This window comes from Phalangium opilio, unplaced genomic scaffold (assembly GCF_054372755.1).
Source record: "Phalangium opilio isolate 3A_F unplaced genomic scaffold, DU_Popi_V2 ptg000329l_1, whole genome shotgun sequence".
Classification (NCBI taxonomy): Eukaryota; Metazoa; Arthropoda; class Arachnida; order Opiliones; family Phalangiidae; genus Phalangium; species Phalangium opilio.
The window spans coordinates 2,651,039-2,677,919 of NW_028324226.1; the positions used below are offsets into that span (position 1 = coordinate 2,651,039).

Here is a 26,881-nt window from a genome sequence, read left to right on the forward strand (position 1 = left end):
TACCTCTCCGAGTCGGGGAAAAGACTAGTATAGGACTCAATATCGAAATACTAGAGCAACATTTTTTCGCTTTGTTTTGTGTAACGAGGCTTAAGTCATTGAATACAGTGTTGCCAATGTTAGAAAGTGGATTTTCCCACTTACATTTGAAAAATTTCCCACATTTCCCACACCCCCTTTTTAGCCCCACCCCCAGCTAAAATACGGAAGAAAAGTTACAGTCATATTTATCTGTACTATTTTTTCCTACTAGGTTTTATATGGAATATCACTCCGCATGGCTTTGACAATATGTACAAATGCGCCAAAACGCTATAAAGCTTTAAAATTATCTAAATATGCTACTTTTTTCCAGCGCCAAATTTAAAATCACCGAATTTATTTCAAAATGTTACTTGCAATTATTTAACCGAGCAAAATTTTCGAAAATGCACTAACCTTAACTGCATATTCTGCACTATTAACACTAATACAAGAAAATTCCCACATTTGACCGATTTTTGGAAAAAATTACCTTTTTCCCACAGAGCCTAAAACCATACCAAAATTTACCACGATGTGCGAAATTTCCCACACATTGGCAACACTGATTGAATAGTTATCTCTACATTGTCAAAATATATAATCATCCGCTAATCCTAGGTTTCAAATCATTACTTACAAAGAATATATAAGTTCTATGTTAAATTTTATTCTCTGATGCATACCACTAACCCGATAACGATTATCCCTTTCACTGATCTAATTGCTACCATAATGCTTTCTTCTATTATAAAATCTAAATCTGATTATTTAAACGTGTATTTAACTTTCGACTCACTCTGAACCGTTAATGTCCCTTCATTACAGACAAGATAATCAAAACCCAAAGTTTAATCCACCTCAGGTCTCAATTATTTACTCTTTGTCTCACTAACCTATTGCGGATCAAACTTGATTTACCCGACAGAATCCAGGCCTTAGCTTTCGTCTTGATATAACTAAACCAAGGATTATTCTATATACAGATGTAGTATAGCTTAAGTAATATATAAACAGCCATTTCAAATAATAATATTAAAAAACATCCTTGGAATATCAAAATGAAACAGAGCTTTAAAGCTACAAAAGTACTAAATGCATCGTAATTACGAAAAAGATTTCCACATATTCACTTTATATTATGGAAAAAGTGAATATTAAGGTTCTGTAGGATTTCTTAACACATCAAAACAAAGCGAACTGCTAACGCGGCGCACTAGTGTGACAACGGACAGACACACACAGACAAAAAAAATAGACTGCTTTTAAACTCTTTCCGTATTAATTTTGAATTGAGAAAAGAGATTATCTTAAATATTAAAATAAATATAATTAATATTTAATATTTTCTTCGCTAGTTGTTCGCCTTATTGAGCGTTACATCGTTTTAAAAAAGAATAATTAAACAATCTTGAGAAATTTGACTAATATTGGCGTTTGAAATGAAGCATACGCCGGTTGCTTCGCCTTACTTAAATAGGTAGTATATAAAGGATTCGAATCGCAGCTGTAGATAAGAACATCGCAATTGCGTGAACCTTGGAGGAAGACCCCTCCATTGGAAGGCTAGACGTTTCTCGTAACCCTAGCCGATCGCCGCGTATGTCTTAACCTTAAGGATGATGGTGGTGTTAGAAGCCAGGTGTACAGACTGGTGTCCATGTGGGATGGACAAAAACAAAGACCGGAAGATGGTGGTGTTAGAAGCCAGGTGTACAGACTGGTGTCCATGTGGGATGGACAAAAACGAAGACAAGAAGGTGGTGGTGTTTAGAAGCCAGTAAGTACGGACTGGTGTCCATGTGGAATGGACAAAGACGAGAAGGTGGTGGTGTTTAGAAGCCAGTAAGTACAGACTGGTGTCCATGTGGGATGGACAAAAACAAAGACGAGAAGGTGGTGGTGTTTAGAAGCCAGTAAGTACAGGCTGGTGTCCATGTGAAATGGGCGAAAGACTAGAAGATGGTGGTGTTTAGAAGCCAGTAAGTTCAGACTGGTGTCCATGTGGGGTGGACAAATGAACAGAGTTGTTAGACAGGCAATGGAGTAATAGCCTGTAAGTTGAATACAATTTCCGGGACTGTAAATGCGGTCTGGAAATTGAATACACGTTTGCTCCGATTTGCAAACTGCGAACGCGGTCACGTGGGTGTAACAACGGACAGACAGACACACACACAGACAGACAGACAGACACACAGACACGTCGAAATTAGAACCTCTCCGTGACATACGTCACTCGGAGAGGTAAAAAGCAAAATAACAGGCTTTGGCGGCTTTGAAATTTGCCTTAGATATTTTCCCAGTGTCTCTCTCTGCGCCAGAACTGGCAAGCGACAAAATTTTACGGACGTAGGATTTTCTCCGTTTTTTCCGTGGTTTCACCAATTAAATCTGATGTAAATTAAACGAATCAAATTTACCAAACGCGTTTTAAGTATCGATGAATCGCTAAATAAGGCAATCGAAAAGTTAAGTATGCGGTAATCAAAGGCAGTATTAGGCCTAAACGATGGCGAAGGTGAAATGGTTCTCGGCCCTTGTTTTCGCGGTGGTGGTGTGCCAAGGGCTAACGGGGTCGTTGTCGTACGCCAGAAATACGCCAAATAAGAACGACACGAACAACGAGACTTCCGAAATCAACCCGAATTTAGAGGATGCGTCTTCGAAAGGTGGTGTTGTTAGTGGTGCGGACAGTGTTGATAATTTACTAATTAACAAAGCCAGGAGACTGAATCCGTCTTTGAACGCGGGGTTTATATCTCAAACATACACGGACTTCAAAAGGACAGCCGACGCGTACTTGACCTCGGTGCCAAAATCCCAAAATGACAGTCGCGAATATCTTATGAATGATGCCAGGAAAATTGGATACCATCTCAGGGAAATTAGCAATGAAGAACTAGGAGTTACTGCTATGCAGGTAATTATATGTTTATTTCATTCAAATTAGTGTCAAATCTTCAGTCCCAAGTTTGTCACTGTTTTATTCACTTGTCTTCTTGCCCTGGCAAATTCTCATATCTTCATTTAACCTTATATACACTTGTACCTTTGCTGTCAAAATGAGATTGTTAAGAACGTGTTTGGGCCTGGGTTATCTTGTCATAGTCGCACGTTGAAGTTATCTCGAACATTTGAGTACTTATTAACCTATTAAATGCAATAATTGAAAATAGATTTGATGGGGCTACAGCTGGGGATTATTTATCTTCAATTATCTGGTCTTTAATAAGAGAATCGAGTGGATTTCTATGAATGATACCCCAAATCTAAGGTAGAAATTGAGAAAGCACAAAAAAAAAATGAATTTTTGAAGAAGTTTTTCTCAGATAATCTTAAGAAATGATAAACCAAAGATAAATTTCTTTTGTTTGGGGTTAGATCGCACACTTAACAAACCTATTGTAAGCCTATCTATTACGAGTGTTTTCTTATATAAAAAGTTGTTGGAGAAATCTTTTCCCTCTCGAGATTGGCGATTCATTGTTACTTAGCTATTTTCTTATTTTTTATAGGCTGCCTTTGACAATAGCCAATTTCCACCATCTTTGGTTGAACCATCAGAAGACGTTCGAAAGGTAAGATATACATTGTTCTACATAAAAATTCGAGTGCCTTGATCTTGAGGCAATCATTGTCTGAAAGATTTGTTGTTGAGGCTTTGATTTAATTGTGATGGTTAGACAATAGGGACTTGGCAGTGCTACGGCATGCAACGTCAACGTCACACTACCATAACAGCGGATTTGCTAAGTCCCTATAATGCACAAGGTTTTTGGGCAAACCAAGAAACGATATCTAGTTTATTAGGGAGAAGGTATAAGATGCCTAAGTATTCGCGCGCCATAGTCCCAGTCCCCCTTTCAAAATACAAGGGGGGACGTAAAAGGAGGCCCCGGGCTATTTCGCCTCTCCTCAGTCGGAGAATACGGAATTTTCATCATTCGCGTCGCGCTGACGTGAGTTTCCAAGAACCAATGAGATGCTGGTTATAATTTAGAGCAGGGGTTAACTCCGGACCCACCCACGTTTGGACTGGAGATAAAGCTAGAAATGGTGCGAATTACCTTCTTCCAATCTTCCTAATAAACTAGATATCGCTTCTTGGGCAAACCTTTTAGCAAAATAGTAAAAGCAATCTTTAGAATAGGTTTTTATGATAATATAGACTGGAAATGGTTTTTGGTTGATATAACAGAGCTATTGTTTGCTACAAAACAAATGGTTTAAAACCATTCAACTCCATTTTAACACCACTTTGGTAAAATTCTGTTCTTTAAAATGATTCCAAAAATCTGGCAGTGAATCATTTTTAAAATGTGTTTATCCTAGAAAGCTTTAACGGGAGTACGTTGAATTTAGCAATTAGGGTTTCATTTTTTTTGTTTTGGCCCTCCAGTTCTTCTTGGACTTGTGTTTAGTTAGTGGGTGTATGGTATGGTAGGGGGGGGGTTGTAATTTTTGCTTTTGCGTCAGTCTGTGTGATCTTTTACCGCGACTGAAAATTATAAAAACGTGGGGGTTGTGATGGTGTTATATAAAGAAAGGGAGGGGGGCATAAAATCTAGAGAGCACCCTTTGTGTAAGCAACTTGTCCTCTATGTCCTCCAGTGTCCTATGCACTTCTCTGTTCGGTGTGAAGATGAATATGTTCCATTCTTTCATATGTATTGAATTTTGGACAGTAGGCATAATATTAATATTAACGATGCAGTTGGTTGTCTTAAACAACAATTTAATATTCATGAAATGTTTTTACAAATTCTTGGTATAAATAATACCCGGCGTTTCCGATAGATTTTCCCTCTATGGCGGCAAAGATAAAAGGATGTAATACCCCCCTATAGAACTCACCCCTCCATGTAAATGGCCTCCTATTTTTTTATTATCACCCCTCCCCCTTTTTCGTGTTCGTTTACAATTTACACCCTCCCCTCTTAAACTAACTCAGGAGAAAAAAAACTGTATTTCCAAAGTAGATAATTGCAAAATTATCATCAATTTCATTTTAAAATATGACGGGAAATCGAAGCCCAAAAAGCTATGAAGTCCTTCTATAGGTTATAAGGAACCAGCGTACTAAATATTAGTGAAATCGGTTGAAACGAGCGGAAGTTATACCATAAAGAAGGTTTTTTTTTTACATTTCTGGCCGCCATTTTTCAAGATGGTGGTGGATTTTAAAAATATTTCTTACCGCGTGCCTACTACTTAAGAGTAACGACCCTGCAAAATTTCAACCTTCTAGGAAAAGCGGTTTGGGCCGGGCGGTGATTATCATCCAAAAGTTTCGTAATTACTTTCCGGGCACCATAGACTCGAGTTGCCCCTTGCCCTTTTGTCACCTTTGAACTTGTTCATATTTTTTTAGTTGGCCAAAAGGGAAACCTGAGGACAACCATAGTTTTAAATCAGGATTCAGGTTGGGTAAGATTAGAATGGGAGTTCGGTTTGCGGTCGGTCATCGTACAATAAAACTCTTTTGTTGTAGATATTTTATTCACTTTGGGCAGATGAAAAAGGTTCCAAGGGGTCAATAAAACCTACCACGAACTTTCTCGCGACGTCACACCCTCCTATCTCTTACCTCGGTTTTGTCTTCCGTATTGGAAGTCGTCAGCTCAGGCCATACAATTCAGACTACCAATATCCCCGTAGCTCCTCTCCTCTCAGTACTTTCAATATATCATCAAATAGGACCAGGAATCACCTGATAATATCCCTGCATCGAAATTACAAGCCAGACCATGATTATATTAGGGGCGTTGATAACCTCAGGGTTGATTTACATCTGGTATCGTTTGAAATGATGATAAGAAACGTCTTCAAAGAAGTGACGAATAATTTTTTTTTCTTTTACTAGATATCCTCTTCCGTTTGACAAGTTTTTTTTTCTTTCTTTCTTTTTCTGGTTTTCTCGAGACTGTTTCCTTATATCCCCATCTTCCTCGCTTTGCGCCCACTCTTTTTTTTGGTAACTACATATTCTGGTTCTCATCACAGAGTACCCCCGCCGTTTTATTGATGATATTTGTAAGTGAGGAAAAGCTAATTTAAGGCACATTTCTTGATGTAATTTGTTTTCACATTTCATTGCCTTATCAAATTTGATTATGGATGGAATAGAAAAAAAACTCCCCACTACCTCTTTGAAAATGAAGCCTTTGATTTTTACTTCGTGAGGTTATGTAATAACCATCCATCGGAGTATTGCGCTGATACCCAGTTATTGTTTGGTCCTATTCAACTTTATCCAACATTTAAGGACGTATCATTTTGATTCTCTCTCATCCGGATTTTCTTAATTTATCCTTAAGTCTTTTTTCCTCACTTCTTCAATCGGATTTTCTGAGTTAAAACCAGATTCAGCGAAATTTCAATCAAATATGTCGCTGTATTCACCCATAACAGTATTTGAGCAAAAATTGGGCCTAGATTTGATTTTTTTATAAGGCTGTCAAATTTCAAAAGATCCTAAATTTTACCCCTATTTCTTCCTAACATTTAGCCCCCGATTTCTTCCTAAATTTTAGCCCCGATTTCTTCCTAAATTTTAGCCCCGATTTCTTCCTAAATTTTAGCCCCCGATTTCTTCCTAAATTTTAGCCCCGATTTCTTCCTAAATTTTAGCCCCGATTTCTTCCTAAATTTTAGCCCCGATTTCTTCCTAAATTTTAGCCCCGATTTCTTCCTAAATTTTAACCCCCGATTTCTTCCTAAATTTTAACCCCCGATTTCTTCCTGCATTTTAGCCCCCGATTTCTTCCTGCATTTTAGCCCCCGATTTCTTCCCGCATTTTAGCCCCCGATTTCTTCCTGCATTTTAGCCCCCGATTTCTTCCTGCATTTTAGCCCCCGATTTCTTCCCGCATTTTAGCCCCCGATTTCTTCCCGCATTTTAACCCCCGATTTCTTCCCGCATTTTAACCCCCGATTTCTTCCCGCATTTTAACCCCCGATTTCTTCCCGCATTTTAACCCCCGATTTCTTCCCGCATTTTAACCCCCGATTTCTTCCCGCATTTTAACCCCCGATTTCTTCCCGCATTTTAACCCCCGATTTCTTCCCGCATTTTAACCCCCGATTTCTTCCCGCATTTTAGCCCCCGATTTCTTCCCGCATTTTAGCCCTATTTCTTCCCGCATTTTAGCCCTATTTCTTCCCAAATTTTAGCCCTATTTCAAGGACGAATTTCCTTAAAAACCAATCAAAACTTCCAATATAGAGTCACCCTGAAATTGGTTATAAAAAAGTAGTGTCAACTTCATTTAACTTAATGCTGGTAGATTCATAAAACAGTTATGGCAGTTGTTATACTCTTCTCTTGGAGTTTGAGGGGAAATGGGGCGGGCCTCTTTGGAAAGTAACTAAACAAGATTCTCGAGTCAAGCTCAAGCCATAATCTGGTAAAATACGAGTCGAACGAATTTAATCCCTTGATCCTGAGTGAAATATTGGACCCATAAAAAATTTGCTAGATAAGGGGACAATGTTGTCGGCTCCTTTTGAGAGTAGAGTGTGGTGCGAGGAGAAGGAGCTGTAGTATCCTCTCTTTTCTCATGGGAGAAAAACAAACATTTTAATCCTACCCAAGTTTAGAGCGTCGGGGATTCCGCTGCCAGCTAATATCAAAAGACGAGAGTGCGTGTAGTGGATAAGAAGTTATTGAACTTTGTAACTAACATTTGTAAGAAAAGTCGGCCGAAACAGATCTCAAATTATTCCTAAGAAGGAAGGTATCATTCATTCAAATTTGAAACTTTGTACGCAGGACTTAAGAGGATATCATTAGACAGGGGATTAGTTGGAATGAATGTTTGAGTTGTTAGTAGTGTTAAGTTCTCCGCCATTTTGGGGGATTGGGAAGGATACATTCGGAAGCTCCTATCCTCTCCTTATAGCATAGGTTTATAAGATATGTTCCTTAAGTATGACACTACCTATACTTCGTAATGCTAGAGACTTACAGCTCGAGCTAGTTCGAGAATGACAAGCGAGAATTGACTATATACACTCCTAATTCCTATAGAGTGCTGTCAGAAGCGCCGGTGTGACGTCACCTATGCTTTTTTCCCATAAAGTAAAAACGGTAACTGTCATGGCCGCCCATTGCAAGGTGACGTTTAACCTTGGATCTGACGTCACAACTGACAGCACTCTATTTTGTCTATCCATAAGTTTATGAGATATGTTCCATAAGTATGACACTACTTATACTTCGTAAAGCTAGAGACTTACTGAGAGCTAGTTCGAGAACGACCCCAGAATTGACTTCGCGCGGTTTTGCAGTCCATCTCCATATTTAGTCTCACTCTAGGGTTGCTAGAAATTTGTTATTAGAACATCTCCTCCCGGTTTGGAACTGAATGATGACTGAATCGAACGGAATTGCAAACTTTTCAGTCTGTTGTAGATAACGGTTGAATTGCGACTGGCAACACCTATGCGCAAACTATCTATTCATTTATTGGATAGTTTTATTTCTTTTCTTTTTGTAAAAATGAATTCTGTTCATTATAAAGAACTGTTAACTAGTTCTTCAGAATTAATTATCAAATTTATGAAATATTATATTAGTCAGTTCAAAGATGAGTCATGTTCCACCAGCCATTTATGTTAATTTTATGATTCTCATTGGGGGCCCTACCGCAGCTGCTCCATGCGTGTCCCCTCTCTATTGTAGCTCGCCTAAAATCCGCTTTGTTCATGGAAAAGTGTAGTTAATAAATTGAAGCCATTTTCACTACAAATTGGCCAGAATGTTTTCCCAAAAGAAGCACGTCTTTCTCATAAAATTTCGAACAATCCTTTCCTCTGTTAAATAGCTTAGTATGTCCGTAGCTGCTGGGAAGCGGGCTCCCTGAAGTCATTCCGTTGTTAATTTACGTTATAACGCGGGCCAGGGTGCCTATATACGTTACCACCACCACTAATTTCTTAAATACACCCATATAGTCTCGTTCATTTCCTCCCCAGCCTTTGAAAAGTTCACTTTTTTTCTTCGAAGAATTTTTGCGCCCGTTTCCTTTCTCCTCTTTGGGGAAAAAAGTATGAATGTTTAAAAAGAAAACCCTTGTTTAAGTTGTTTTTACCATATAAACTTTCTCATTGGGTGCTACCAGAAGTATATAATACTTCTCTTCATGAGAAGTGTACCACAAAGCCCCTGGGGTAATTGTACAATGATTCATCCCAACATCAGATTAACATTTGGAGCAAAGGTTATACGAAACCGAATCAGATACGCCATAAATAGTTCCCACCATCATTACTCTATTAGCGCTTAATTATTTGCCAAGGCGCATGCGCTTGTGCGTGGATTTTTTGTCCGACGTCAAGACAATCAAGGTTTGTGGGTTGATTACTGAGGATTTAGTACTGGCAAACAGTTATAGAATTCACCCAACGGTGCGATGTCCATCTGAACTTGGTTTGATGAGCAAGAGAGCAAAAAAAAAGGGCCCCTTCGCCTGGGAAGAATTATGTTACATAACTAAAGTATTTAGAGTATACAGAGTGTCATCCTTCTTCTATTATCCCCTTCTGGCGGTAGCTACTTTTTCCTTTTCTACGTATGCCCTTCTCCAGTTTTAAGTTGCCTTTTTAGAACAGTGTCTTCATTTGTTTTAAACACGCTATAGTATGTACATAACATAATATATATACTATATATATATATTATAATATGGGAAAGGTTTCCCATCTTCTTTTATGCTGAGCTTTCCACTCCTCTCAAATTCCCCCATCTTCTCCCATAGGGATTTTGAGACGCAGCTTCTGGTTTTTTTTTTTTTGGACACGGTCTGCTAGTTTTCTTACCCCGGATTTTTCTTTTTAAAGATGTTCGTCTTCGAAAATGGAAAGGCCTAAGAAAGACTATAGCAGCGCATAGAGTCGAAGGTTTCATTATAAAATAACATTAGAGTGATTTTTAGTTCTTATTTTTTTCTTTGATAAAAGCCCCTCTTTCTTAAATTGTACCTAATATATAGCCCTAACTATAAAATTAATATTAGACACTCTTGTAATTGTAAGCAACCGCAAGTATACCGAATACTTGCGGACAGGTGTTGCAAGTCATTTGTGAGTGCAATTTAACCGTTATCTGAAACAGGCTGAAAACTCTAATTCAATTCAGATCATTCAGTTCCAGACCTGAGATGCTCGCTCAAATTACTGGCAACCATGAAGGGCAGTTACGTTAAAGTTATGAAACGGTGAAAGTGAATTTCTCTAACTCCTTCAATTCACACTTTCTATCGCTGCAAGTACTGTACCTTTAACAGAACCAGTGATAACTGCAAAGTGGAGGTGGAATTAGTATTGGAATGGAGATAAATAACTCTATTTTCTAAGCATAAATGTTTTAATTACTTGATCTCTGATTGTTTTAACTACAAATTATTAGATATCACTTGAAAGGGATGAAATAAATTAGTAGAGTTATCGCTTTCTCAAAAGGGTTCTCCCGTATGTCTTTTAGAACCAGAATTATAACACTGCGAAGTGGAGCTGCCATTTAAGCTTGGGTTTTTATGTTATTTTGATAATTTATTCGAGCTCCGATTGACAGAGCCATTGGTAGGTCTGATTAATCCCCTTAAAACTATATTTAATACTTACCTATAGCTATTTGGATGTTCAAACAATTTCCTTGTATCTCTCATAGAACCAGAGTTATAAAACTACAAAGTGTTGCATGAATAATTCAATTAAAGTCTCTATTTTCGCCTATTTTGCTTTAATTACTCGAGCTCTGATTGTCTTAACCCCCCAAATATTATATATCATTGAAAGGGACGAAGTAGTACTATCACATATTCAAAACACTCCCCCGTAACTATCATATAACTGCTCAGAGTTATAACACTAATAGACTTGCGCGATAAGTATCGTGATGGAGTGAATTGACTGTTATTTTCTGCTATTTTTCTAAATATAACTCAGCTGGAAAGGCTGGCTCATTTGGGGGAAAAAAATTGACCCTAACTGCTATGCGTTAAGAATCTCTCGACTTATCTTGTCGATACTTCCTGTATGTTTCTGTGAATCTCTGTCGGACTATCTCACTTCCGGCTGGCGCGAATACAATAGTTGTGTTTTGTTTATTGGATTCTTGTTCTTTTTTATCTAAACGAGGTGACAGTAAATCGATTAGGTTCGATTTCCGTGTCCAGTGACATTTTCTTCCCTACATAAAAAAGAAGAAGAAATGAAGCCCCACCCCTTTCTCCCTCGCCCCTAAAACCCTGATTTCGATACCCTCCACTCTCCATGGGTACCACACAGTTGACCACCGCTACTCCAATGGCTTTCTCCTCAGCATGAGGCCTTTGGAGCAGCTCAAGAGATTTAGTCTCCCCGGTTCTTATTTCGATCTTACTTGGGACTCGGTTATTCCTCTCTTCGGCTTTACTTGTGCCGACCTTTATTGACCGCTGTCGACTTTTTTTCTTCCTCCACCCTGGTACACCCCTTTCCCCGCGTGGGCTCAAGCTCCTTGGGGAAGGAGACACGGGATTTTGGTGTCTAGAGGAAGGTGATGTGTGCGACGTTTTTTTTTTAAGCTTCCCTAAATTCGTCAATGACCTCGCATTGGGGGCTTCAGGGTAACCCAACGCCGCGGGGTTAGCGAACTTATATAGTAGAAGATACTTTTCTTGAATCTAAAAGTTGCGACTTCCCTGGCTGTATTTGAATAGGGTTTTTTTTGTAGGGTATGTCCAAGGCTATAAGGATAGACTTGGGTCATTGGGGTGGAAGGTATTGGTCGAGATTGTTTGTGGCTTCATTTAGAATGGTCTATATCCTTGGCAAGATGATTTGTATATTAAAATAAGAAGTGTTGGGTTTCTTTGAGATTTTGAAACAACGTCGGCTTTCTGATTATCATTTGTACTTAGAAATTGATACGCCATTTTAATTCGAGTTAGGGATTTTATTTGATTGTATTTTAAAATCGGACATATGGAAGATAGTAGAGTTCTTATATTAGAACAATAACAATAGGGAGCTAACAGCTGACTAGGGGGAAGAGATAGTCTGACGTCACGCAGCCCCCCTCTGGTTGGCATTTTTGCGCGTAGAATACTGTTTCCAACCGTTAGGGGGGATGAAACTCCAGTAAGAGATAGAAGGGTGTGACGTTTCAGGGTCAGAATTGTGAGCTCCCTATTGGGCCCAAAATGTCAGAGAAGTCGTAGAAAAAAGTCGGGGAAATCCTAGGAGAAGTTTGGGAAAAACCTGGAAATAAGTCAGGCAAATCGTAGGAGAAAAGTCTGGCAAAAACCTGGAACGTCGGGGGAAAACCTCGAAAGTCGGGGAAATTGTAGAAAAAGTCAGGGAAAAACCTGGAAAGTCGGGGAAATTGTAGAAAAAGTCAGGGAAAAACCTGGAAAGTCGGGGAAATTGTAGAAAAAGTCAGGGAAAAACCTGGAAAGTCGGGGAAATTGTAGAAAAAGTAAACAAAAACCTGGAAGAGTCAGGGAAATCGTAAAAATAGTCGGGAAAAACCGGGAAAATTCAGGGATATCGTAGAAAAAAAGATCGTCGAATTTGAATCTGAAAATGTCACGGTAACCATAAAATCGAAACATTCCCTAAACCACTTCAATATCAAAATTAATGCCAGTATGTTAATTTCATTATCTGGGGTAACATACTTTTTTTAAGAAACTGGGGTTTATATCTATACCTTGTGGTATAGAAACATAGAAAAATCACCAGTACCCCGGACAGTAACGGATAGCTACCCTTCTAAATTCCTTTTCTCAAACTATAAGGAGAAAAAGAAGGGAAGTTCTTATAGGGATTTCGGAAGAGATTTATAACTTGGTTCATCTTTTTTCTTTTCCTTCTTCTTTCCCGATAAATTCTGTTGGAAACGGGCCTTTTTTCCCTGACGCGCGATTTACGGAGTTTTTTTTTCCCAAACTCTACCTTAAAACTAAACCCAGCTACACCGATGTTATACAGAGCTATTTATAGTAAGTATCATAGCGGGTTTTAAATTTAAATCAAAACGTAATATTACCAGAGTTTTACGCGTGTTTTGAAAGTGTAGTGGCTGTACAGGGTGTTTCTTATAAGTCTGCCATAAATTCAGGTGATTTTCTGTCGAAAACGTACAACTCAGGGATAGATTTAATTTTAGAAGTAGGAATGGAATACAGAGTATTGTGGGCGCGCGTCAAAGTCCCGGACCCCCTTCCCCGGGACTGGGGGGTAGGGGTATGAAAGAAGATGCGGTCATAGCGACAGAGGTAAAAAGGAATAACGTATTTTTCGCCTTCCCCGTCAGCAACGTCATCAAAACGTAGTTTAAGTGAGCCATTAAGGTAATTTAAACTTTTCGTTACGTGATGGAGGGAGGGGATCTATACTGGGCTCTGAGTCGGACTGAAGTAAATACGAACCGTTCTCCATTCCTACTTCTAAAATTAAATCTATCCCTGGTACAACTAATCAACTATGACATTTTGCAGTCCGGGCCAGTGTTTTCGAGTTATGATTTGAGTCTTTTAGGGCTGACCCCTTAATTAAATTAGAAACCATTGTTTAAATCAGTTTCATAATTAAATTTAAGGGGTCATCCGTAAAATACTCCTCCAATATTAACTTGAAAACAGTGTCCCTTGTGGCAAAATGGAGATAGAAATTTTGTTTTCGACTCGAGATCGTTCGTCCAAAGAACAACTCCCTTAATTTATGGCAGGCTTACCAAGAAACACCCTGTATATGGCTACGTTATGGCTCCGTTATTGTTCCTTTTGGGGATCATGCTTATTGCTATCATTTTCTTCCATCTTCGGGGTGGTCTCTTTTACTGCCGTGTAGTTTCTGGAGAATCAAATACTTTTTCTATCACCCCTCACTCATTTTCTCTCATCTTTTTTTTCTTTTCTTGAAAAAATGTGTATTTTTTGCAACAAAGTGTCTTGGAACTTCGGAAGATGCTCTCTGAAGTGAAGTTCATCTCAATTTGAGAATGCAATGGGTTGCCATTTTCGGTTGTATTAGATGTAAATTACTTGAAGTGCATCCATCAAATTATAATACAGTGTGTTTTCCGAAAAATATGGTAGGACCAAAGAAAAATGGGTAGGTTTATTGGCGATTTTTAGTCAAAAATGTTCTATGACATTTTTTTCTCGAGAGCGACCACCGTTTACCAGATTGTGGTCATTTATTACGAATGATCCCTTAAATTTAAGTATGAAACTGAAAGACAATGCTAAGAGGTCAACCTTAAAACCCTCCAATCATAACAAGTTTGTAAATGGTGGCCCTTTAGGGTTAAAAATGTCAAAGGACGTTTTTCACTCAAAATCGCTCATAGTATCCAGTGTAGTTCGGTCGCACTATTATTTTCATAAGTTTATAAGATATGTTCCATAAGTATGACACTACCTAATGCTAGAGACTTACTGAGAGCTTGTTCGAGAACGAAAACCGAGAACTGACTACACTCGGATAGTTTTGCAGTCCATCTAGTCCTATTTAGTCTGTACTAAGCCTTTAACAGCGCCTCACCAGGCGTCGCTTTACAAGAATCTATGACCTAGGTCACTTCATGACAAGCTCCAGTTTGTAACCAGTCACAAACTTATGGAACATCTCATGAATCTATGCTACTTTTGAAACATGCTGTATTATAATACGATAATTTTAACCATAGAAGTCACGTGGAGGGTAATTGTATTATCGTTCCTTACTCCTATTTAATGTACTCTTGGTTTATTTTTTTATTATTTATTTTTCAAGTTAAGACTATACCTTAACGCAAAGCGAGGAATTCCAATTTTTCTTTGAGATTTTAATAGTGTATGTTCCTGGTTTGGGCATCAGTAAAATGTTCTTTATAGACACTAGAAAGTTTTGAAGGGAAATCTCTCTCGGTTTTTTTCTGGAAACCGCCGCAATTTCCATTTCAGACCAAATTGAAGCAATTTAGCCAAAAAGAAGCGAGAGAAAAAAAAAGGAATTGAGGGAAACAGATGAAGAAATAAGAGAAAAAAATCTTGGTTAGAGCAAGAAGGGATATCTAGTTTACTAGGGAGAAGGTTTAAGGTGCCTAAGTATTCGCGCGCCATAGTCCCAGTCCCCCTTTCAAAATACAAGGGGGGACGTAAAGGGAGGCCGGGCTATTTCGCCTCTCCTCAGTCGGAAAATACGTAATTTTCGTCATTCGCGTTGCGCTTACTTGAGTTTTCTAGAACCAATGAGATGCTGGTTGTAATTTAGAGGCAAGGATTAACTCCGGACCCACTACGTTTGGACTGGAGATCAAGATGGAAATGTGGAGAATTTATACCTTCTCCCTAGTAAACTAGATATCGCTTCTTGTTAGAGATTCTACAGTCTGTCTAGAAAGGCTCAGGTCACAGGAGTGAAAAAAATAAAGAAAGAAGGGAGGTAGAATTGAGAAAGAATTTTTTTCTCTCTTCAAAGTCGTAATAAAGGGGGCGTTTCTTACGTACATCCGGAGCGGAAAAGGTTCTTCTGCTTTTTTTGTGGGTACTTCATACCATCGCTATCATGCCATCAACATCCATGGACAGGGTTTAGTTGCACTGGTGTTGGGACACTGGAATGTTTTTCCTCAGTAATATCATTCATTACTCTATCGCGCCTTTTTTAAAAAGAAAAAATATATTTGTAATGACAGTTATAAGGTTGATGTGGAAATTTCTAACGCTGAAGGTTTCCGGTTGGTTGAAAAATATTCTTGATGTTTGGGGTTTATTTCTATTCTTTTTTTTTTTAATTTAATCAAGATTATGATGTCCATGTGTCTGAAATGGGATGGAAGTTCTTTTTAACTCTTTTTCCCTTTTTTTCTCTCCCTTCGTGAGGGGTTGTGATGAGTGAAGTGTAGAGTTGATGGATTATTACATTGTGATGATATTTGTGGATAACTTTATAGGAAGATTGGGATGATCTTTATCTTTAAGAAAAACTTTATGGGAAGATTGGGATTATATTTATCCTTAAGAAAAACCTTGTGGGAAGATTGGGATGATCTTTATCCTTAAGAGAAACCTTATGGGAAGATTGGGATGATCTTTATCCTTAAGAAAAACCTTATAGGAAGATTGGGATGATCTTTATCCTTAAGAAAAACCTTGTGGGAAGATTGGGATGATCTTTATCCTTAAGAGAAACCTTATGGGAAGATTGGGATGATCTTTATCCTTAAGAAAAACCTTATAGGAAGATTGGGATGATCTTTATCCTTAAGAAAAACCTTGTGGGAAGATTGGGATCATCTTTATCCTTAAGAAAAACCTTATGGGAAGATTGGGATGATCTTTATCTTTAAGAAAAACCTTATGGAAAGATTGGGATGATCTTTATCTTTAAGAGAAACCTTATGGGAAGATTGGGATGATCTTTATCTTTAAGAGAAACCTTATGGGAATATTGGGATGATCTTTATCTTTAAGAGAAACCTTATGGGAATATTGGGATGATCTTTATCTTTAAGAGAAACCTTATGGGAAGATTGGGATGATCTTTATCTTTAAGAGAAACCTTATGGGAAGATTGGGATGATCTTTATCTTTAAGAGAAACCTTATGGGAAGATTGGGATGATCTTTATCCTTAGGAAAACCTTATGGGATGATCTTTATCCTTAGGAAAACCTTATGGGATGATCTTTATCCTTAGGAAAACCTTATGGGATGATCTTTATCCTTAGGAAAACCTTATGGGAAGATTGGGATGATCTTTATCCTTAGGAAAACCTTATGACAAGATTGGGATGATCTTTATCCTTAGGAAAACCTTATGACAAGATTGGGATGATCTTTATCCTTAGGAAAACCTTATGACAAGATTGGGATGATCTTTATCCTTAGGAAAACCTTATGACAAGATTGGGATGATCTTGATCTTTTGGGATCATTCTCATCAAACTGAATTAAAAAATGTACACAGACCACTTTAGTTTATAAATCTTCATATTTTCTTAAAAAGAGGAAGGAGGCTCAATTAGACCAAATTTGCGGCAATTAATTTTGAAAACTTTAAAAACATGTTGTTTTCGCCTTTAGTTTGGTAATTTTCTCCGTATAAAAACTTAAAAAAAAAATATTTCCTTCATTCCAAATGAAGTTAGTCGAAAAGAGTGAAGAAAAGGCGTTGCTACCATAGCACTATGGTGTTAAAAAAAACCGGTGAGAGAGAGAGAGAAAAAAAAAATAAAAAAAAAGAATTCCTGAACATAATAGAAGCTCCGGTAAAGGCAGTTCTGAGAGAACACAAATTTGCTGAAAAAGAAAAAGAATTTTCTCCTTATTGAGAGGTGTTAAGGTCTGAATACACTCTATACCATTCTTTTCCTTTCTCCCCAAGAAATTACAGTTTGTAGTTCTTTAGTTTTGGCAACCCCAGACCTGTTTTCTTATTTTTTTTAGGTATATGTATATTTTAATTCTTGCTGGCTGGTCTCCCCCTCAATACCGAGAATTTTTTTATCCATTTCGAGGGTATATTTTTATAAATATATCATGAATGCCGTGCCACCTATGTGTACTCCACCCCCTAGACTGTACCCTCCCTTCTTCATCAACTGTGTCGAATTGGTGCCTGCCGGAGAGAAGAAGGCTACTTTTTAAGGGGGGAGGAGAGATGATTAAATCAAGTGGAAAACGAACCAAGCTCTCATACTACTAATAATGTCGCTTTTATTTTAACGTGTGATGGATAAGATGGACTCTGCATTCCATTAAAGAGAGAGTGAAATGTTCAAAAACTGTATCAACATTATAGAACATTATACTGTATGCCTGTGGAGAAGCAATAACAAAGGGGGGGAGGCCACCATATTAGGTTATAGAGAGCTTTCAGATGGGATAGTAGTACGTCACACCCTCCCAAGTCTTACCCTGTTCTGGTAGCCATATTGGGTGGTCTCAGCTTCATTCCTGCTTTAAACCCACCAATATGGCAGCGTAAATTATGTCACGAGACTCAGCTTCTCCTCCAACTGAAAGCTCCCTATAGACCACTTCGATGTAACTAAGAGGGGAAGACACGGGGGGGGGTAAAACATTGCCTTTGATCTCGCTTTTCGGCGCCTGCGCTATAGGCGCTTTGGGTCCAGTCCAGACTCCAGAGCTTCGCCAACATTATTAATAATGTTGGCGAAGTCCAGAGAGTGCACTGAGACGGCGATGGGTCAACCCCCTTGTATGTCCCGGGGACTGGGGGTTGCCTACCCCCTTTTCTACATTGAAGAGACTTATTTCCCTCGCGTCTTGAAGCACCCCTATTCCATAGATGGAACTTGATAAAAACATCCATCGTCTTTAAATGTAGCTTGTTCCATAAGTTTCGGGTCACGTTCATGAACGTAAAATGTTGTTAAATTCAGCCTAAGTTACACGACATTCAAACTAATTGAATTTGATGTCAATAATGGATTAGGGTAATTTTGATACGAAAGACTTACTCTAACCCAGTTTTGTCCATCTATCTGTTAATAACGCGTCTTTAAAAGAGCCAGCCTCGGAACATTGATGGGTATGTGGACAACAAAGACGTTAGATATGACTAGAAAACAAAGGAACTTTTCTGGACTGGTAACGTTCAAGCCCTATCTAATGCCTTAGGTTCGAAAGCAGACGACGCTTCTACTTTTGAAAAGGGTAGGCCTATAGTTTTAAGAAGTGCAATTGAACACTCGTGTAGGTGAAAAAGAAAGGTGTTTGGCCGAACTGCTCCTTCAAAATACATCCGTAAGTTGTGCAGCTTCTCTTTAAGACGATGTGCTCCGTAGCCTTCCACTGGAACTGGTTTCTCAACACCCTTAGGCTATTTTCTCTTTGTTAGATAACATTCTAAAATGTAGGGGAGGTTGGGGGAATGATAAATTAAGGGATACGCGAGGATCTTCTGTAAAATTCTCGAGATGAGACTGCACCAAAGCCTAAACCCGCGAGAAATGCAAATGGAACGTGTATTGGAAAAATATGAAAATCGAGCTTTCGTTTCAATACAAAGTTATACTGATAAATGTTGGCGATATACCCCCCTCGCGCTTTTGAACTCATTACGCCATGTTGGGTCGCTTCTCAGAGAGAAATTCACGCGCCCGAGGGGGCCGTCGCTTCGACAGATCGAGTACAAATCAACCACATCACAGCGAAATCAATGAAGTTGATTTCAAATCATCCAAATAATTAATAAATATGATCTAAGCTTTGTCTATAAAGGGATGTTCACACTAAGCCTGTAGCTTATTTACAGGTGGGTCCCTTTACAATGCATAGAGGGGTGGTGGTTAGCGCCTATTCCACAGCTAACCGACGTCGCCGTATACCGTTAACCTCAGCAAGTTTTCATCAACAAATCATTCAAATCAATTTTGACATCAATGAAATCGTTTTCAAATTGACCAAATCACTTTGAAATCAATGAAACCGTTTTCAAATCGACCAAATCACTTTGAAATCAATGAAATCGTTTTCAAATCGACCAAATCACTTTGAAATCAATGAAATCGTTTTCAAATCGACCAATTCACTGCGAAATCAATGAAATCCATTTCAAATCGACCAATTCACTGCGAAATCAATGAAATCCATTTCAAATCGACCAATTCACTGCGAAATCAATGAAATCCATTTCAAATCGACCAATTCACTGCGAAATCAATGAAATCCATTTCAAATCGACCAATTCACTGCGAAATCAATGAAATCCATTTCAAATCGACCAATTCACTGTGAAATCAATGAAATCCATTTCAAATCGACCAATTCACTGTGAAATCAATGAAATCCATTTCAAATCGACCAATTCACTGCGAAATCAATGAAATCCATTTCAAATCGACCAATTCACTGCGAAATCAATGAAATCCATTTCAAATCGACCAATTCACTGCGAAATCAATGAAATCCATTTCAAATCGACCAATTCACTGCGAAATCAATGAAATCCATTTCAAATCGACCAATTCACTGCGAAATGAATGAAATCCATTTCAAATCGACCAATTCACTGCGAAATGAATGAAATCCTTTTTAAATCGACCAAATCACTGCGAAATCAATGAAATCCACAAAATTGTAAGATTGCAAATCTCTTACGCTAAAAAGTGAAGTGACGGGCCCCTCGCGCACCGCCTCTATCCATTACTTTTTACCAGTTTTTTTTTTAACTTTGTCGGACGCGTTTCTTTCTCGCCTCTTAATACATTTAATGACTTTTTATTTTTAAGGGGGTATTTTTTAGGAAAACTTTTTTCTTATGTGTTATTTCTTATGTTTTTTCTTAGCTAAGAGAGAAGAAAGGACCGACTTTTTTCCCGCCTTTTTATATATTTTTAGAAATTAAAATCAACTTTATTACGTACGATGTGGAAGGAATTTAATCTTATTTCTGCAACATCATTTGACTAAATTTTAATATATGAATTATGCTAATTTCTTTCAAAATGAGACTGTTGAAAAGGTTCTCTTATTGCGATTCTCTCTTATGCCTGTAGAAATGTTAGAACTAGTGATGGACAAAAACCGATATAATATCGGTTCGAGCTTAATTTACCCATTAAACGGTAAAAACTCTGTTGATAAACGGTAAAAACTCTGCCGATAAACGGTAAAAACTCTGCCGATAAACGGTAAAAACTCTGCCGATAAACGGTAAAAACTCTGCCGGTAAACGGTTAAAACTCTGCCGATAAACGGTAAAAACTCTGCCGATAAACGGTAAAAGCTCTGCCGATAAACGGTAAAAGCTCTGCCGATAAACGGTAAAAGCTCTGCCGATAAACGGTAAAAACTCTGCCGATAAACGGTAAAAACTCTGCCGATAAACGGTAAAAACTCTGCCGATAAACGGTAAAAACTCTGCCGATAAACGGTAAAAACTCTGCCGATAAACGGTAAAAACTCTGCCGATAAACGGTAAAAACTCTGCCGATAAACGGTAAAAACTCTGCCGATAAACGGTAAAAACTCTGCCGATAAACGGTAAAAACTCTGCCGATAAACGGTAAAAACTCTGCCGATAAACGGTAAAAACTCTGCCGATAAACGGTAAAAACTCTGCTGATAATCGGTATAAAAATCGGTCAATATCAGTTTCTTTGTGTTAACCAACCGGTAGTCTCACAGACTTCAAAAAATCGGTATCGGTTCTTGTAAAACTTCGATATCGGCTCCCATTTCCTGGGTGAAAACCAAGCATTATTATTTTCTTACTGGACTCAGAGTCCCATAGCCAATCAATTTTACAGTTTTACAACAAAGTTTAAAATTATATCAAGCAAATTGTTGTGCGGTAAGATAGGCGGTTACATGAAAAAAAAAATATTCATTAGAGAAAAAGAGAAAAATGTTGGAATTTCTCGCAATCTTGAACGGGAATCGCGGGGGGGGGACCTTCTTCTTATAGAGGAGGAGGCCCAAGAAGATGCCAAGCCATGCACGTTTTATTTCTAGCCATTTTAATCTCTTATTAACACGTTTAGTCGTGGTTGAACGCGCTAGAAAAGGGGGCAATTAATGAACTTGGATAAAAATCTTTAAAAAGTTATAAAAAAAGTTAAAAGAAAATCAAAAGTATCCGCTCTCTCTCAAAGACGAGAGGGGAGTGTATCTAATGAAGAAATTTTTGCAATCTTATCGGTTCATAGAGTAGTGGCACTTAGTGTTAAATACCCATAGAGTGGAATATAATCGAAGGCAGGGAGGTGACATTACTCTATAGAGCCTATAAAGTTTTTTCTTCTTGTTTTCCCCAAAATTTTTATTTCTCACGCGATCTTAAGGAACGGGTAATTACATATTTTTTTTTTCCTTCTTGCAAATTAGTCATGCGCATTTTTCTTCTGTCTAATTGTGTCTGGATCGCGCCAAAAACGGATTTTATGTTTGATGAAATATTACCGAAGCATTAACCGTAAATAAAAAGAAGTTAAAATTTGTATCGCTATATTAAAGCATACAGATCGTGATTTTTAATTTTTTTTATTTTTAATAACAAAAGGATGGGTTTTCCTATATAAATTTATAAGGAATTTTGTAATTTTTCTGTACGTACTAGGGTGGTTGCAGGGTTCTTGCGACTTTTGGGAAACTTTGAAGGGAAATGAATTGTATTTTTTAGAAAACTTCAGGAATATTTAAAATGCTTGGTAAAATTAAGAGACGTTTATGAGAAATTTGCTCTTTATTAACGTTGCATCAAATAAAAATCCACTAACGAGATTCATACAAACCTAAAAAAAAAAACCTGGAGGTATCAGGATTGAAATAAGTTATTGACTGAAAATTCAGGGAAAACTCAGGGAAATTTATATTTTTTAGTAAAATTCAAGGAAATTTCTGAGGCTTGAATAAGTTTGCCGTAAAAGGGGTTACAAGGTGGCCTTTTATCTGGAAATATATAGGAAGAAAAAACCTGGAAATGTCAGGGAAATCGGTTTTCCAAATGTTGTATGAACCCTGTAACAGGATTCATACAAACCTGAAAAACTGGGAAATTGTTGACTAAAATTTCAGGGAAAACTCAGGGAAATTTGTGAGGCTTGACTAATTTTGCCCTTTAAAATAACCACACCTGCAGTTACTAGGCGGTCTTGCACCTATAAATTAAATATATTTGAAAAACAATGCTAGAAATTGAACAGATTTTGTTTCCAGTTCTTTGTGTAACTAAAACTGTACTACTGTAACTTAGAATGACGTTTTCAAACTGTGAAAAATTTCCCCTTTGCGCGTCGTAGAGATTTACCATTTATGCATTTGTACTTCGTGAAGATTCATCACTAGTATCCTTCAAAAGTAATGATAATCAACTTAACCAAACCAACCTTCCAACTCCTCCTCCGTGATAATTTCAAATTATAAATTTCGTATAAAATTAATATTTAATTTCCTTTGAAAATGTTTCAAGTTGCGCATTAATGAAGCTCATCCATTTTCCGAAATCGCGTTTTATCTAATGAGTTAATTTTTCTCTTCTTTTTCTTCTTCTTCTTTAGTGTAACCTCGCTTCTCCCCTTCCTTTTGAGCCCCCCGATTAATAAAATGTCTACAGTTAAAGCGTGAAGTCTGGCATCCCGAGTTTCCCAACCCCTCTCATTTAAATTTCTAAGGTCGGCGGCGTCTTTCCTCTCCAAATTTCATTTTCTTCTCGACTCCCAATCTCTTCCAACGCAAGAGGTCGGACACTCGCTTCGAAAATCTGTCCCTAAACATTTCTTTAACACAAGAATGACACTATATATAATTTGGTATATCAAACCATGCTTCGAGGATGAAGTGTTCTCTGGTAACCACTAACCACCTTAAAATGGTAAATTACCTATTGTAGCGGAAGATTAGATGTTCATTGTAGAGATTGTAAATGTGTGACGCGACAATTCAGTTTGTGAGTCCTGCCATTGCACATTTTATTATGAAGACTCATTCAGCGTAAAGTTTCAAACTTGAAAATTTATAATAATTTCTCCTGGAAAGCCTGAAAATTAGAAGAAGAAATTGAAAATTTCACCCAAAACTGCATTGTAGAACTCTCCTTATCTCTTAAACCTAGCGCAAAATGGCTAGAGTCCGACCCTTCGAATCGACTTCCCTTCATCCTTCATTTTCTCACTCTCTTTGATTATTATACAGAGTGTTTCTGATAAGTCTGACATAAATTAAGGGGGATATTAGTTCTTTGGACGATTTTGAGTCGAAAATGTAAGTTCTATGACAGTTTACCATCCGGGCCACTTTTTTCGCGTTATGATTTGAGTGTTTAGGGATGACCCCTTAATTAAATCGGACCATTGGCATTGTCTAAATCAGTTTCTTAATTAAATTTTAGGGGTCATCCGTAAAATACTCCATCCAATCATAAGTCGAAAGCAGTGGCCCGGACGGAAAAATGGAGATAGAAGTTACATTTTCGACTCAAAATAGTGCACCCAAAGAACATCCCCCTTAATTTATGGCAGACTTATCAGAAACACCCTGTATAATAGCGAGAGACGGATACTTTTATGTAAAACCGAAACGTATTCGGTACTTTTCATTCCGGCACGATTTTGGGCGACATCCTCCTCCTGATTGCTTGCTGATATTTTCTCCCTTCTCTCTTTCTTTCTCTCTCTCTCTCCCCCTCTCTGTTTCTCTCTCTCTCTTTTATGGGATGGGACTCGTGGGAGGTGGGTAAGGGAGGGAAGGTTAAAAAATGCCGAACGCCAAATTAATTCCTATTAAAGGGGTGTCGTTAAAAACACCTAGCTGGAAGGAAATTCGATAATATTAAAATATCAGTTTTTAACCTTTGAGTCAGGGATAAACCGCAAAGATGCGTCTGCCAAGTTTCATATTTTTGAAATCATCTCACTCCGTTGACTGACTGATCATTGAAACCTCCCAATGAAAAAACCCATGACCCCTACGATTTTCAATTTTCCATCAAGTTATGATCAGTGTGTTTTAACAGGGATAGATTTAATTTTAGAAGTAGGAATGGAGAAATGGGTGCGCGTCAAAGTCCCGGACCCCCTTCCACGGGACGGAGGGGTATGAAAGAAAAGGCGGGTCTTAGTGACAGAGGTAAAAAGCAATTACGTATTTTTCGCCGTCCCCGTCAGAAACGTCATCAAAACGTAGTTTAAGTGAGCCAATAAGATAATTTAACTTTTCGTTACGTGTTGGAGGGAGGGGCTCTATACTGGGCTCTGAGTCGGACTGAAGTAAATAATAACCGTTCTCCATGCCTACTTCTAAAATTAAATCTATCCCTGGTTTTAATCTATGACCTAAGCCTTAATTAAATTAGCATTCTCGTTCAGTTTCTTAATTAAAGTGATACTTCGGGCTAGAATCAGTCATGTTCCAATTTACATATTCATTATTTTATACGCTCTTAATATTAAAATAGAAAAAATTCTATCCACAAGTAAGTATGACTTTAAAATTAAGGACTCACTCGTAAAACACTCCAATTTAGGGTACCTCTTAAGACAAATGTCATACAACATTTTCGACTCGAAATTACTCGTAGAACAAACTGTACCCACCTTTTTTATAACACCCAACGCTTTGTAGATATTTTTGTCATAGTCTAACTATTATTAGATAACATTCTGCTCGATTTTTACATCCGTAGACCAAAGTTATCTAGAATGGTTGATACCAAGAACTTCAAGAAGTGATATCTAGTGTATTAGGGAGAAGGTGTAAAATGTCTAAGTATTCACGCGCCATAGTCCCAGTCCCCCTTTCAAAATACAAGGGGGGGACGTAATAGGAGGTCGGGCTATTTCGCCTCTCCTCAGTCGGAAAATACGTAATTTTCTTCTTTCAAAAAAGAAATGAGATGCTGGTTGTAATTTAGAGTCGGGGATTAACTCCGGACCTACGTTTGGACTGGAGATAAAGCTGGATATAAGGCGAATTTATACCTACTCCCTAATAAACTAGATATCACTTCTTGTTGATACCGAATCAGAAAAACTGCTTGTTGGTATTGACGTTTATATTTTAACCATATATGGTGCAAGTAGTATTAGTCAAGCACGAATGGTTACTGGTTTGCTATTTTGTATATTGTAATTGTCTATATATTATTATCTTTTACGACCTAAAAAAGTTAAAAATATGTGGTTGGCGAGTTACAAAACTTTTGCTATACATTCAAGTCTGGTTTAATGGACCCAAGTGTTTTAATTGCCGAACTGAGGTGCCCGAAGTTCCATTAAATTTCCTCTTCCAAACTTGGAAATGAGTTGCAGCGCGGTTTTATTTATGTTTTTGTTACGGTCCGTCAAAGCCTGCTTTTTAATTATTCCGAATTCTTCTTACTTCTAAGAAGAAGGGAAACTCTTTTATTTAATGACTTTGAAATGGTTTATGCCGAGTCGTTTCCTATATAGCCAGTATCATAAGTTTATAAGATATGTTCCATCCATAAGTATGACACTACCTATACTTGGTAATGCTTGAGACTTACAGCTCGAGCTAGTTCGAGAACGACAAGCGAGAATAGGCCTTTATAGAAAGTTCTAAAGGAATTATGGGTACTTGTCCCCTCTTGTAGTTCAAACTGAGTCAGTTCAGTTCAGCCAGTTTTGTGTTATAAAAAACACGAACTGGAGGCAAGATTTGGAGAGATAAAGCCGACTGATAAAATGGTGGGCTTTTTTTAACGCGTTTGTTCTTCGTTTGTGTTTATCTACTTTAAGCCAGCAAATCTTATTCATATTTTGCCGAACTATTCTAATGTTGATATTTGATACTCGTATGAATTTATAATGATTAGATCTAACGTAAAGTATATTTATTTAAGAATTTTGATCTAAGCCTTGGTTGTTGAGTTTAGTGACGTCACTTCCGAGAGAATTTTGGTGACGTATGGCTGTTATAATGCGCAGGCGCGGCGGGACAAATCAACAAGGTGCGCAAGCCGTAAAAACTTTCTATAAAGGCCTATTGACAACACTCGGTTAGTTTTGCAGTCCATGTTCTCCTATTTAGTCTGTACTAAGCCTTTGACAGCACCCCACCTGGCGTCACTGTACGAGAATCTGTGACCTACGTCACTTCATGACAAGGTCCAGTTTGTAACTAGTGACAAACTTTTGGTATGACACTGCCTATACTTCGTAATGCTAGAGACTTGAAGCTCGAGCTAGTTCGAGAACGACAAGCGAGAATTGACTACACTCGGTTTAACAGCCCATCTTCTTATTTAGTCTGTATACTAAGCCCATGGATAAAGAATGCGCGTGAGGAAATTTGTTTTCACTCTACAGGATAGGCAACTCCCTATCTCGAGCGACAGCTTATTCTGTATATACTCTGTTACAACATCGATTGTCAGCACGCGCAAAGCTGGGTCTCTAT

The 26,881-nt window shown here is 38.0% G+C and overlaps 1 protein-coding gene across 2 annotated transcripts in view; it reads left to right on the forward strand.

Moving 5' to 3' along the window:
- Positions 1-2,324: 2,324 nt before the first annotated feature.
- The window catches only part of LOC149610276 (VWFA and cache domain-containing protein 1), a 38,993-nt gene continuing 14,436 nt past the window's right edge, over positions 2,325-26,881 (forward strand). For both annotated transcript variants that reach the window (XM_089859660.1, XM_089859661.1), the window contains exons 1-2: positions 2,325-2,944; positions 3,540-3,602. In XM_089859660.1, coding sequence (XP_089715786.1) covers positions 2,534-2,944; positions 3,540-3,602 — 474 coding nt within the window. In that variant the 5' untranslated portion in view covers positions 2,325-2,533. The remainder of the gene's footprint in view (positions 2,945-3,539; positions 3,603-26,881) is intronic.